This window comes from Saccharomyces kudriavzevii (genome assembly GCF_947243775.1).
Source record: "Saccharomyces kudriavzevii IFO 1802 strain IFO1802 genome assembly, chromosome: 4".
In the NCBI taxonomy this organism is placed as follows: domain Eukaryota; kingdom Fungi; phylum Ascomycota; class Saccharomycetes; order Saccharomycetales; family Saccharomycetaceae; genus Saccharomyces; species Saccharomyces kudriavzevii.
In genome coordinates this window covers 107,044-119,600 of record NC_079275.1, presented here as the reverse complement: position 1 = coordinate 119,600, position 12,557 = coordinate 107,044, and the positions used below count along the sequence as shown (strand labels likewise).

Genomic DNA, 12,557 nt, shown 5'->3' with positions numbered 1-12,557 from the left:
AAAATACTTTATCATTTTAGCCACCTTTCAAGGACTACTTGCCAACATTCACTTTACATCCAGCATACTGTCTTAGTCCACGAATGAAAACCGAGTATATGACTTCGTCGTTATCTTTCTCCCAGTAAAATTCGGTCAATCTAATATGCCAAGGTGGGAATCCCTGTAAATCTAAAGAAGGCCCGAAATACAGCAATAAATCTGGTTCAGGTCCTACTAGCTGTTTCAATTCTGAGTCGACTAAGCCCATTGTAATGTCAGAAACACTCAATTCGTTAACAGCACATAGCTCAGCCATAGTTCTTGTCAAATCAACAATCGTCTCTCTGCCGTCTCTGTTAGACAGTAAAGAAATTTCGATAGCAACTTTTTCCCTTTCGTCGTTAACGCCCACTTCATTGCCAATATCAGTTTCTGTTTCAATTCCATCCAAGCTGTAAAATGTCTTGTTGGAATGAGGTATTTTAACAGCATAGTTGGGAACATGGGCTGATCCAAAATATTTCGCCAAATTGGAATGAATTTCCATCCTCAGCTCCGGCACGTTTCTTTGTAAGAGTCCATCGTAATCGTACAACATTAAATGCTCTATACCTGCTGATACAGTCCAACAAACGATTTCACTCGCATCATTCAATAAACCTGTAACACCACCGCCAACGTCGCCAACGGGCTTGATTTCCAAAATGGCGGCTAGCCTTTTTGGGATCTTTTTCAGAGGCACAACATCCTGCCTAATCAATTGTGGCGTATATGCGTGGTTGTAAATGATGCTGAATATCCTTAATTTCATCTTATGATATTGGTACTGACCGTATCGAAACAACCCGAAACAGATGTATAGCATCACAAGCAAAAACTTGTAAAATATATACTCAAATTTACCAATGCTGTTTCCCCAGTATTCTTTCTCTTGCTTCTTGGTTCCATCCGCCTCATTGCTCGACCTCTTCTGAGGCTCCTCATCGGCGTCTACGATGATACTGGTGACGGCCTTGAAAGCTCTGGTTTTTGAATTCACCTTACCACCCTTCAGTACGGCAGCTTCTGGAGGAGGAATGTGATTGGAAGACTCAGGAACATCATCTCTATCAATCTTTTTATGCGGCTTTCCATTAGGGGGCTCCATTGTTTTATCATCTTTTTTGATCATTGTGACTACTTAAGAGAAACAATGGGAAAAAAAAACCAGGTATATAGTATCAAAAATTGTGTTACACCAACTGATGCTCTGCAAGTACCGACTTTTGTAAATTGAAATCCTCTTCCACCACCGTCGGAATTTGTCTGCAATCCAAGCCAGTGTTATTATACGTGGCTCCTGTAGGACTTTTCTATTGGAAGACCACTTTCGTTCATAACGACTTTTCAACGTCGACAGAATATGATTCTTATTGGCGGCTAAATATCAAATAGTGTGTAATAAATGATAAGAATTCATTTTTGAAATTATTATACTAAGTACATGTTATTGAATGTGAATTATAGTTGAATTTATGTATCTATAAAACATTAAGTAGTATGGTCACAGAAATCCTTTTTTTTTTTACATTGATAGAATTGTAGCGCATATCTGCTTCATCATTATGTTGAGTAACATTACAGTAATTATTTTAAATTATTATTTTCATTTACAGGACGCCTGGTTGAAGTTTGTTCATTCGAATTAAGACTTCCATTATCACTTTCATCATCACCAGCCAAAATGGGGAAAGAACTGTTCAAACCATAACATGAAGTTTCGGGTACTGGACCACCTTCCTTGTCAATATAGCTCTGGGCAAACTGTGCCATACGTTCTTTCATAGCACCTATGCCTTGAGCTTCGTTTATATCATCATTTGGCTCCTCATCGTCATCTTCACCTTCATCACTGGAATCCATTAAAATTGATGGTGGACCTCTGCTATAGGCATTCAGGGCGAGCCCGTTTCCCAGATCCATCAAATTGGTACCTTCTTCGGTAGTATCTGAGTGGGAAGATGCCGTATGATAGCGAATTGTGCTTTGGTTACCGGACAGTTTATCAGTGGCATTGCTGGTGGTGGAGTTACTGTGAATCAAACGAGCCATATAATCATTAATATCATTCATGGTACTTCTATTACTTGGATCAACTTGAGATGAGGGCCCGCCTATCTCATTTTCGGTATAGTCTTCGCTTGAATCACTTGAGAGGGACGGAGGACCTCTATTATACGTGGTGAGGCCTAGACCATTTCCTAAGTCGACATACTTAGTTTTCATTTTGACAGATCCAGCTGCTTGTGGAACTGAAATGCCCTTCAAGGAAGGGTTGACAGGAACTGTTACACCATCATCTTCGCTTATGCCTTGAGTTATTTTAGTAGTATTTGGCACGTCAGAATGTCCAGGAAACGATTGAATTTGTTCTTGTTTGGGACTATGATTCACTTCCCCTGCTGTTGTATTTCGAAAATTATTTCTCGGTGTTTGGTCTTCAGAACTATTTCTTTTAGCATTAAAATTGTTCTTGTCGTCTTCTAATCTTTGTAGAGGATCGTACTGAAATTTCAATGCGCGTTCTCGAATATCCTTATTGAATTTTGGCGAAACTACCCCAGAAGATGATTTGCTGTATAATTCGTCAATCTCTTCTAAGGTTAAACCCTTAGTCTCATAAACAGTTAAGTAAACCACTATTACTCCCATTGCATTTAAGGATCCCCAAATAAAGAATATTTTTGCACCCAATGATGAAGTATGAGAGCCGGTATCCACAATGTAAGGGGTAATTAAAGCACAAATAAAATTTACAAGCCAGTTTGCCGCAGCACATATAGCAGTGCATTTAGACCTCACACCCAATGGGTACAATTCTGCTGAGATAACCCACACGACACCACCCCATGTGGCGGAAAAGGAAGCTATGAATAAACAGATGAACGCAATCATAACTTTCGCAGCTGCTACAGTCTTCAGCGAACAACCAACGATGGCGACAATGAAGTTAGCTATGGTCATGATTACACCGCCAAAAACTAAAACCTTACGCCTACCAAAGAATTCCACAAAAAACAAACCAGGAACATTAAAGACAACATTAACAGCATAAGTAATGAAGGAAACTAAATAACTATTACTGACCCCTGTCTTGTTGAAAAAATTCACACCGTAGTAAAATATGAAGTTGATACCGGAGAATTGTTGAAATGCTTGAAGGGCAATCCCTGTAAACATTCTTAAAGTCTGCTTTGGTCTACTTTTACTTGAGATAAAGCAATCTATGAAGTTGGAAGATCCAAATGACGCTTCGTAATCATAAGTCGCCTTTATTTCAACGAGCTCCTCTAGCAACCCAGAATCATGAGCAGGAACACCTCTCAAAAATGATAGAGATTTAGCAGCCTCATCTAATTTGTCTTTTAAGACGTAATAACGAGGGCTTTCTGGCAGGAAAAGCATTCCAATAGCAAGAAACGATGACCAAACGTATTGCAATCCAATGGGTATTCGATATGAAGATGCATCGTTTCTTTCATGTGTCCCTTGAGACACTGCGCTTGACACCAATAAACCCCAAGTGATTGCCCATTGATAGGTGGAAATAATGGCACCTCTTAGCGACTTATGCGTAGCTTCTGCCTGATAAAGCGGCACAACAGCTGAAATTGCACCTATGCCAATCCCTGAAATGACCCTTCCCACGATTAATAACGTTATTCCTCCGGCTCCTACTTGCAGAGAGTTTCCAATAGAAAATATGACAAGTGTACTAAAAATGATAGTAGGTTTTCTGCCATACGAATCAGATATAAAAGGTGCAGTTAAAGCCCCAAAAAAAGTCCCTAACGACAAAAATGACACCAGGATGGACATCTCTTTAGCGGTAAAAGAATCGTGATTAGGTGCCACATGCGACTTAACGTACTTCATGGATGTTATGCTATTGATTAGGCCTGTATCATAACCAAACAAAAACCCGCCAACAGCAACAAATACACCTACGTATATGGACATCATCATGGACTGTTTCTGAGGAGGCTCTGAAAATAATATCGAGGTGTTGTCTATGGTGCAAATGTCGTCTGTAAGCACGGAGAATGCATTTGACTGCCTGTCAAAACCCTCTGACTGTAAGCCAGTAGGAGTTTGTATACTACTTGGAGCGTCATCTGATTTAGGGTCTTTGCTGCTATTGTTTCGTCGCAGCGCTATGCCCTTCACCCTCTGCAGAGCTTTGTCTAGGAAACCCTGTTTCTCTTGTAATGTTTCGCTAGAACCATTCATATTAGGATCCATTTGTATATTGTGCTCTTGATACCAAAAAAGGCATATCCTTCTGTTTAAAAAGGTTCTTAGCAAAGCTTCTCTGTCTGATTTTTGAGGCTAAGGTCAAACGGTAAAGATTTCCTTTAACTTTCCGTTTTCGAATGCTGATATCTACCCTAGAACCTCTTGCTGAATGAATTATTAATGAAAAATACGTTAACAACAGAAAGACTTGTTGGTTTTTCTCAGCATGATTGATTTTCCCCAGATTATGAAATAATTGACAGTTCCTCCTCCTTTTGTTCTTAGAATGTGCGATGCGGCAAGTAAAAAAATTTCCCCGGAATTTGCCGCTCGAGGTGTACATGACTAAATTATAAAGGAGAGGCTGTACAAATAATAAGGAATAAGCATTGGTCGACGAAATTATCGTATTGTCGAGCTAGCCTCTAATCGTGAGCTTAATTAGCTTAAACATAAAAAGGTAGGTACTTAATATACATAAATATAATACTATGAGACATAATAAGACAAAAAACAAAACCGATATACGTCCAATTTTTATATTGAGTATTTAGCATTGAATCTAATTTAAAGTTGCTTCAGCTATGCCGATTAATCTCTTCACACCTGTTAGCCAGTTACCGCCTTCTTGGGCATGGATCGTTGCGATATCTGCATGGATAGCCATGGCTTCTTTGTATTTCTTTTCTTTCATTAATGCAACCAAGTCATGTAGACAATCGATTGTTGGTTGAGTTAACAAATCTTGCTTCTCCAAGTGGTAAAAAAGAATCTTCAACCTTTTATCACAGTCCTTTAGCTGTTTCGAATACTCCTTCGGTGTCAAAGGTGCCACACGAGCCAGTTCTTCTTTTAAGAAGTCAACAATAGGTTGCTGATCAGGTGGAATTTCATGACTGACATTCTCAGTGGAGGTATTGGCTTGGGAAGCCAATGTTGGCGGTTGAGAAGCTTGAAGTGGAGAGGCCGAACTTGAAAGTGCCGAAGGATAAGTACCGGCTTGAGGTGGCTTCTGATCTATACTAGCTAATTTGTTGCCTCTCTTCTTCATACTAATAGGAGGTGGGCCAGCTGGTCCCTTATTAGGAATAGGAGGAGGAGAGGTCACAGTATGGTTATTCGGATATGCATTAGTTTGAGGGTATGATGATCCGTTCAGTTGAGCCGCTGCAGTTGGTGCATATGGATTAGAGGCTTTTGGTAAAGAAGTTGGAGGTACAGCCCCGGCCAATGGTGTTGCTATTCTTGGCTGTAGTGGAGGAGCATATGGATTAGACGATGGTGGTTGAATAGGATTCGAAGCCTGGCTTGTTACAGAGGGAGTTCCTACTGATGGTTGTTGTGCTGGTTGAGAAGGAGCATATGGATTTGAAAAAGATGCCCTTGGTGACTCAGATGTCGCAACCAATGATGGAACTCTAGAAGTCTTGTGTGGAGGAGGTGGAGATACCATTGACGCAGCGGATGGAGCTCTTGAAAGTGGTGGCGGAGGCATGTTACCAACTGCATGTGCGGGAATACCGTTTAATGGCGTCGGCGTTGAAAGGATATTTGGAGGCGCAACTGACACAGCTTTGGCACGAGATGGTTTTTCCTTGACTTTCAAAGGCAAATCATTCCAACCGTCATTAGCCTTACGGTTAAGATGTGGTGTTTGTCCCGAAACAGCACTCATTGGTAGTTGCGAAGGAATAGAACTAGATTGTGCGTTATAATCGTTCATAATAGGCATACCGGGTTGGATTGGAGCAAAGGCGTTTTGTGGAATTAAAGTAGCAGATGTAGTTAGTGGTGCTGCTGCGGTGGCGTATGGATTGGGTGGAGGAGCAAATGAGTTTAATCTGGTAGAGCTATTTGTTTTGTTGGCAAAAGGTGGCGTCATCGAAGGTTGATGTGGTGGGGCATATTTACCGTCTGGATAAGCGAGAGCACCAGCAGCGGCGGTTGGAGCGTATGGCTTTGGAGGTAAAGCACCTGAAGCAGCACCTGGAGTCATACCGTAGAATGGCACTTGCATACTAGGGAGGGACGTGGTGGAGGGCATTCCAGGGGTTGGAAGTGCTGGAACGTTCTTATTGATCTTGGCATTTGAATACTTGGCCTTTCTTGTTGCCGTTGTCGTTGCTGCATTTTCTGGGGACAATGATTTACCGGAAGCAATCAGGACACGTGCTTTTTCTGTTTTAACTTCTTCGTTATCGCTTGGTAAAGTGTTTAAGAATTCGGTGGCCAATTCAAAGTTTCCTGTGGAAGTAGTTAAATTAATGAATTCCAGGAATTTAGAAATCAGGTGTTCACTAGTTATGATGGAGTTGCCATCAATGTAATTGGAAAAAACGGTAAATTTCTCAATGAACTCAGTTAAACATTCAGAATGAGCCTCATAAATTGTCTTATTATCCTTTTTCAATTTATCTTCCAAATCTGAGAACTCTGCCAACCAAATCGAGGCCACTTTATCCAATGACCCAGCGGCCAAGTATAGCGTTAAAGAATCTTGTCTATGACCATTTTTCTTTAACCTGTCACCTAACCTAATCAGCATTTCTTTTTTCTCTGCGATATCATTTGGATACAAGTTTTGAATGGCCTTGCAGATAAACTTCCATTGGGAGACATCCAAATGTTCAACCAAATCGTCCACTTCCTTCTTGGAAACGGAGTATAGTATTCTTGATAAAGATGATTTGGACCCGTACTTCGTGAAGTAGGCATTCTTGACACTTTCCTTGAGTCTTTCGTTATCGGAGTCCAATGCAATGATCATAGCCTCCATTAATAAATCGTTCTCCAGAGAATTTTTCACAGCACTCTTGATGTTACCGGAAACCAAGTTCTTGGAGATGGTTTGTTCAATGCTATCAGCCAAAGTAAAGCTACCCTCGGGTTGAAAATTGGTTTCAATTTGTTGGAAGAACTCTTCTCCATCGTCCTTCTTCTCGTCATCGGCATCATCTTGCGCATCAGATTCATCGTTGTCGAATGCAAGGGCCTCTTTCAAAAACTCGTCAGTACCGTCCATGGATAGCTTTTCCAGTAGGTTCCAATCTTCCTCGTTAACGTTATCAATGACTTTGACCAATCTTTGATTTATTAACGGTTTGAAATCCTTAGTTTTTAACGCTTCACTTAAGGTAGTGTTTGATTCTAAACCCGCAACTTTTGGATTTGTGATGGAGACACCTTTGCCGTCGGGAGTAATCTGAACCAATTTGCCGCCAAAGGCCCAATGGGCTGCTGGAGATGGTTTGCCGTACCAACATGGAGCTTGTAAGTGAAAAACAATTGGTTTCTCCTTTGATTCCTCGCGGGAGACGTTATTCCAGAAATCAGTTTCAGATTCTTGTTGCTTCGTTTCAGACTCTTGTTCGTCCAGGGTATTCGTTAGATTTTGCAAAGTTTGTACTTCAATCCTATTATCGAAAGAGGCACAGGCGAATAGGTCTGGAGCCTCTGGGGCAAACTTGGTCTTGAAACACCAATTGCCACGAGCTGGAAATTGAGATAGTTGTTCGGCCGATTCAGGGTTCCATAACAGAACGGTATTATCTCTACCACTGGACAACAACAAGTTTTCGTCTTGATCGCACCAATCCAAAGACAGGATGCCCTTTTGATGACCTTGATTCAAAGTCTGCATGGGCGTGTTTGCGTTTCTCAAATCCCAGACTAGGATGGACGGATCGTTATCACTGCCAGTAGCGGTTGCCACTCTTGTAGAGTTCTTTGGGTGCCATTCGACAACGGACAGTTGTTGCTTGATGCCTGAGCTGGGTGAGGTGTAACTCAGGTGAATAACCTCCTTCTTAGCCTTCAAGTCCCAAATAGATGCGAAATTGGACGATCCGGCAGATGCAAAGACATGGGCCAAAGATTGGTTCCATGCCAGGGAATTGACCTCGTCAACGGACGACATCGACTGGCCTGGAGTCAACGGAGTGTAGGTAGAGGGCGATTCGGTGCATTTATTCATGTCCCAGATGAAAATCTCACCATTATTGCCACCAGAGGCTAGAACGTTGTCTTGCCTTGCGTTGAACTTTACCGTCTTCACTGAGGAGGAATGGCTGCCGAATTTGGCCGTGGAACTGATGGTGTCGTTTGCTTCATTAGTGGAGTACAGCTCCAAAGTACCATTATCCAGAGCACCGGCAATGATCTCGTTGTTATGAGACCAATCCAAATCATTGAATTTAGAATCCACCTGCAAAGAAGCCAACGGCTTCTCCGAATCAGTGGCCAGCAGAGACCACAACTCTAGCGACGAATCAGTGGAGAAATTAGCATCCACCGTACCGGACACAGTACCAGAAACCAACAATGGGATTTTATCATGTGACCACGTGAACGTGGCCGTTCGAGAAAACTCAGCAAGTTTGACCATTTTTCTTATTGTTCAATTGGGGAGAGCAAACGGGAACAAAGGAAAATGTGTGTGGGTAAAGTGTCTATCGTAGAAGTATGCCTTGTTCTAATATTTTTACACCTGCAATAGCGGAATAGTGCTGATTTCCGAGACCACGAATTCCACAGTAAAACTCGACTACAAGAATAGAGAGGAATGGACCTGACACGATTTGTTTGTTCTTTTCAGTTTTCGTTCTCGGGCGGGCGAGTCGTGCACCGTGATATTTCACGAGCGAAGGGGTAGCGTCAAAAGGGATAGAAAGGGGATAGATGGAAAAAAAAACTATCACCAGCATTTAGTAGCAAGATGGGGCAAGTTTGTAGTCGATTGGTGGGAAAGTAACATAACGAGAAAGTAAGCGAGGAGAAGAAGGCATGGTAAACCGCCTTCCACACATCGTAAATATGTAGTTGTAGTGCATTTTTTTTTCTGTAAACAGTCTTCATTCTTTTCTGACCGGCAGTGTGTGCTCTGCCATACGCGGCATAGACCACCACAACCGATATTGAGGCGGGCTTTGACGCAGGGCTATGGGAAAGACTTTCGGTAAACCAATGTTGCGTTGGTAGCCAAGGCGGTAAGAGCGCCTTTTCCCTCATTTCAAGACGCGACGCAACGCAACGCGCGAGTGGAAAGATCTCTATCTAAGAAATAAACACTGGGAGGACTGTTAGGTTCGATGGTGGAAAAAAAAAGGCGAGTAGGCCAAGATTAAGAGCTTATGTCGGCGAACCGTGGTATCTTGAATGCCATTGTCTGCAGTGCAGCGGTCCGTAGTGACCAAGAGTTGAGCTCACCGTTTTGCACGGATGAAGAAGATGCGGCTGTGACGAAAGGCCCCGGTACTTCTTCTAGAGTGCAGAAGAGTCGTTCGTTAACAGAGATGGAAAGTAAGATCAAGGACCTGCAATCGTTGATTGGCCACTATCAGGAGAATGAAGCTGTTTTAGTGTCTAGCACCAACGTCCTGTCCAGCGAAATCATGGGCTATGAAATTCAGATGGCTGGTTTACACGGGAAAATAACGAGCATGATGGACAAAAACGACGCATTGAGGAAAACGTGCAAGAGCTTCTCCGAAAAGAGGGGAAGATCTGTACCGCTGTTTCCGAGGAGCGATGCAGAAGCACACTGCGAGGAACGCAGTGTGCTTGTTGATCTCAAGGAGGAAGTCTGCGCTAAGCTTCAGGATTGCAACAGTATCCAGAACACGGTGAATGCCAAATTGGACGAGGTCCATGAATTTTATGAAAAGTACTACGAGGACCTCGAGCTGAATTTTGCTGACAAAGTATTCGAGAGGGACACGACAAAAGAGTTGGCTAAAGTGAAGCAAGAATTGAAGAATGTAAGGAAAAACTCCGAGATCAAAGTGAACAACCTGCAAATACAATTGATACAGGCAAACAAGTCGTTAGAACTTCTCAAGAGAGAGGTCAAAGTGAAGGACGACTGTATAAAGTGCATCCCTGAGCTTGTTAACAAAACCAACAGCACGTTGCTGTCATACAAGAAGAGCATCGCCAACCAAAAGGAGACTATTGAAGCGTTGCAGACGGAGCTGTCGCAACAGACAGAGGCGCAAAGACTAGTGGAAATGCAACTGCAAGCGCAGACGCCCACCAACGTGACTCTGGTGGACCCCTTTGACGACAACGATCCCAAAGAACTGCTCGCCACGCAGGAGAAGCAGCTACAGGAGCTGAGATTGCAAAAGAAAGTAAGCGACGAGAAAAGCCGGACCGCTCACTTGCATCTAGAAAAGCAAAATAGCACTATCAGTCTATTGCAGAGCTACATAACATCATTAGTTCAAAGACTGCCGCCATCGCAGTACCAGCCCCACCCAAATCCGCTACCAATGCGACGCAAAAGTCAAAAATACCGCAGCGGAAAGTCGTCCAGGTTGGCTCCCACTACAGCAGTTACGCCAAGATCCGTCTTGCTTTCGCCGCAGCATGCAAGACACAACAACACCACTACCATCGGCAACCCTCAGCTGCTCCTGATGGCGGTGCCCAACGAACACTCACAACCTGCGCAGGACACGATGGTGCTCGCGCCAAAACTGCATCTTGACCACATTCCAAGGCCGCCGCCCCACTTTTCAAAGCAACGACTACCACCACGTATCCTCGATCTGAACTCTTCAACTTTGAAAACGCTGCCAGAAGCGCCACAAAGCACCCATACTGATTTGCAGCAACTTACTCACGACGATCAACTATCGTCAAAGGACAAATCCCAAGAAAAGACAGAGAGAGACGATCTGCGAGACTAGTGGCGATTGAATCTACCGCATCAAACGCATTGTCTTCCTCTGAGGTACGGAACCTGGAAGGACCAGCCCCGTTCTCCAAAACCGCCTAAATAATTACTCGAAAAGCAAAAGCCCACTGCGGCATGCGCTTGTATAAGATATATCAATTGAACGTACCAACGTCAATCGTCGCTATCGCATTTTCTTTATAAACCAATGAATGACATTTAGCACCGCCGGCGCCACTATCCGAAAAATAATGAAAAAATCTATCACAGTTTTTTTGATAGAGCTCGAGAAAGAGAAAAACTCGTGAGTCATTATGCATATCTGCCCATCACATTTTCCACAATGCGACGATACAAACATATAAACGCGTATATATAAGCCGCATCTCTCCTTTCGTGATTGACGTTCGACCTTCTAGCATCCATCAATACAAGGCAAGCTGCAAAGTATCAAGAAAAGGGAAATATGCCTCATACCGATAAGAAACAATCAGGACTGGCCCGTCTTTTGGGGTCTGCCTCTGCAGGCATAATGGAAATTGCTGTTTTCCATCCCGTGGACACCATTTCCAAGAGACTGATGTCCAACCACACCAAAGTTTCCTCCGGCCACGAACTGAACCGTGTCATTTTCCGTGACCACTTCAGCGAACCCTTGGGCAAACGTTTGTTCACCTTGTTTCCAGGCCTTGGTTACGCTGCATCGTACAAAGTTTTGCAAAGAGTGTACAAATATGGTGGTCAGCCCTTTGCTAACGAGTTTTTGAATAGACACTACAAAAAGGATTTTGATAGTATATTTGGTGAGAAAACTGGTAAGGCAATGAGGTCTGCCACTGCTGGTTCTTTGATTGGTATCGGTGAGATCGTTCTTTTACCGCTGGACGTGTTAAAGATCAAGAGACAGACTAATCCGGAATCTTTCAAAGGTAGAGGTTTCATCAAGATTTTAAGAGACGAAGGTTTATTCAACTTGTATAGGGGTTGGGGTTGGACAGCTGCTAGAAATGCCCCCGGTTCATTTGCCCTTTTCGGTGGTAATGCATTTGCCAAGGAGTATATTTTGGGTTTGAAGGATTACTCCCAGGCATCGTGGTCTCAGAACTTCATTTCCTCCATCGTCGGTGCTTGCTCTTCTTTAATCGTTTCTGCCCCGTTGGATGTCATCAAGACAAGAATTCAGAACAAAAGCTTCGATAACCCTGAAAGTGGACTCAAAATTATCAAGAACACTCTGAAAAACGAAGGTATCACTGCGTTTTTCAAGGGTCTAACTCCTAAATTACTGACAACGGGTCCAAAATTGGTCTTCTCATTCGCGCTGGCTCAATCCTTAATCCCCAAGTTCGATAACCTGTTGAGCAAATGATGTTCATGAGTCCCTTTTTTTTTTTTTTTTTGGCATATAGCTTGTGAATATAAAGTGTATATATGATGTTATTTTGTAGTTAATGTATTATTTTCTGTTTTTAACTAATCACTCTGACGCTTATTGTAAGTTGCAACATGATGTGCCCCGATAATATGCCAGCCGCGAGGTGAAGAAGATATTTTTAAAGGGTTGCTTAGTTCAAGGCCAAAAGGATAAACATAAGGACAGCGCTAAAACCGAACTCCATCTCTT

General features: G+C 42.8%; 5 protein-coding genes across 5 annotated transcripts; 2 read left to right on the top strand and 3 right to left on the bottom strand.

The window, feature by feature from the left end:
• Positions 1-34: 34 nt before the first annotated feature.
• Positions 35-1,153, bottom strand: NUS1 (ditrans,polycis-polyprenyl diphosphate synthase; the record flags this gene model as incomplete). The annotated part of the gene is made up of 1 exon (XM_056232192.1): positions 35-1,153. The coding sequence occupies one exon, from the start codon at positions 1,151-1,153 to the stop codon at positions 35-37; it is 1,119 nt and encodes a 372-aa protein (XP_056086496.1).
• Positions 1,154-1,608: 455 nt separating this feature from the next.
• SNF3 (glucose sensor) lies at positions 1,609-4,263 on the bottom strand (the record flags this gene model as incomplete). The annotated part of the gene is made up of 1 exon (XM_056232191.1): positions 1,609-4,263. The coding sequence occupies one exon, from the start codon at positions 4,261-4,263 to the stop codon at positions 1,609-1,611; it is 2,655 nt and encodes an 884-aa protein (XP_056086495.1).
• A 556-nt stretch (positions 4,264-4,819) lies between these two features.
• On the bottom strand, positions 4,820-8,641 carry SEC31 (Sec31p; the record flags this gene model as incomplete). Its single annotated transcript, XM_056232190.1, has 1 exon — positions 4,820-8,641. The coding sequence occupies one exon, from the start codon at positions 8,639-8,641 to the stop codon at positions 4,820-4,822; it is 3,822 nt and encodes a 1,273-aa protein (XP_056086494.1).
• A 745-nt stretch (positions 8,642-9,386) lies between these two features.
• On the top strand, positions 9,387-10,946 carry ASF2 (Asf2p; the record flags this gene model as incomplete). Its single annotated transcript, XM_056232189.1, has 1 exon — positions 9,387-10,946. The coding sequence occupies one exon, from the start codon at positions 9,387-9,389 to the stop codon at positions 10,944-10,946; it is 1,560 nt and encodes a 519-aa protein (XP_056086493.1).
• A 453-nt stretch (positions 10,947-11,399) lies between these two features.
• Positions 11,400-12,302, top strand: GGC1 (Ggc1p; the record flags this gene model as incomplete). Its single annotated transcript, XM_056232188.1, has 1 exon — positions 11,400-12,302. The coding sequence occupies one exon, from the start codon at positions 11,400-11,402 to the stop codon at positions 12,300-12,302; it is 903 nt and encodes a 300-aa protein (XP_056086492.1).
• Between the last annotated feature and the right edge of the window lie 255 nt (positions 12,303-12,557).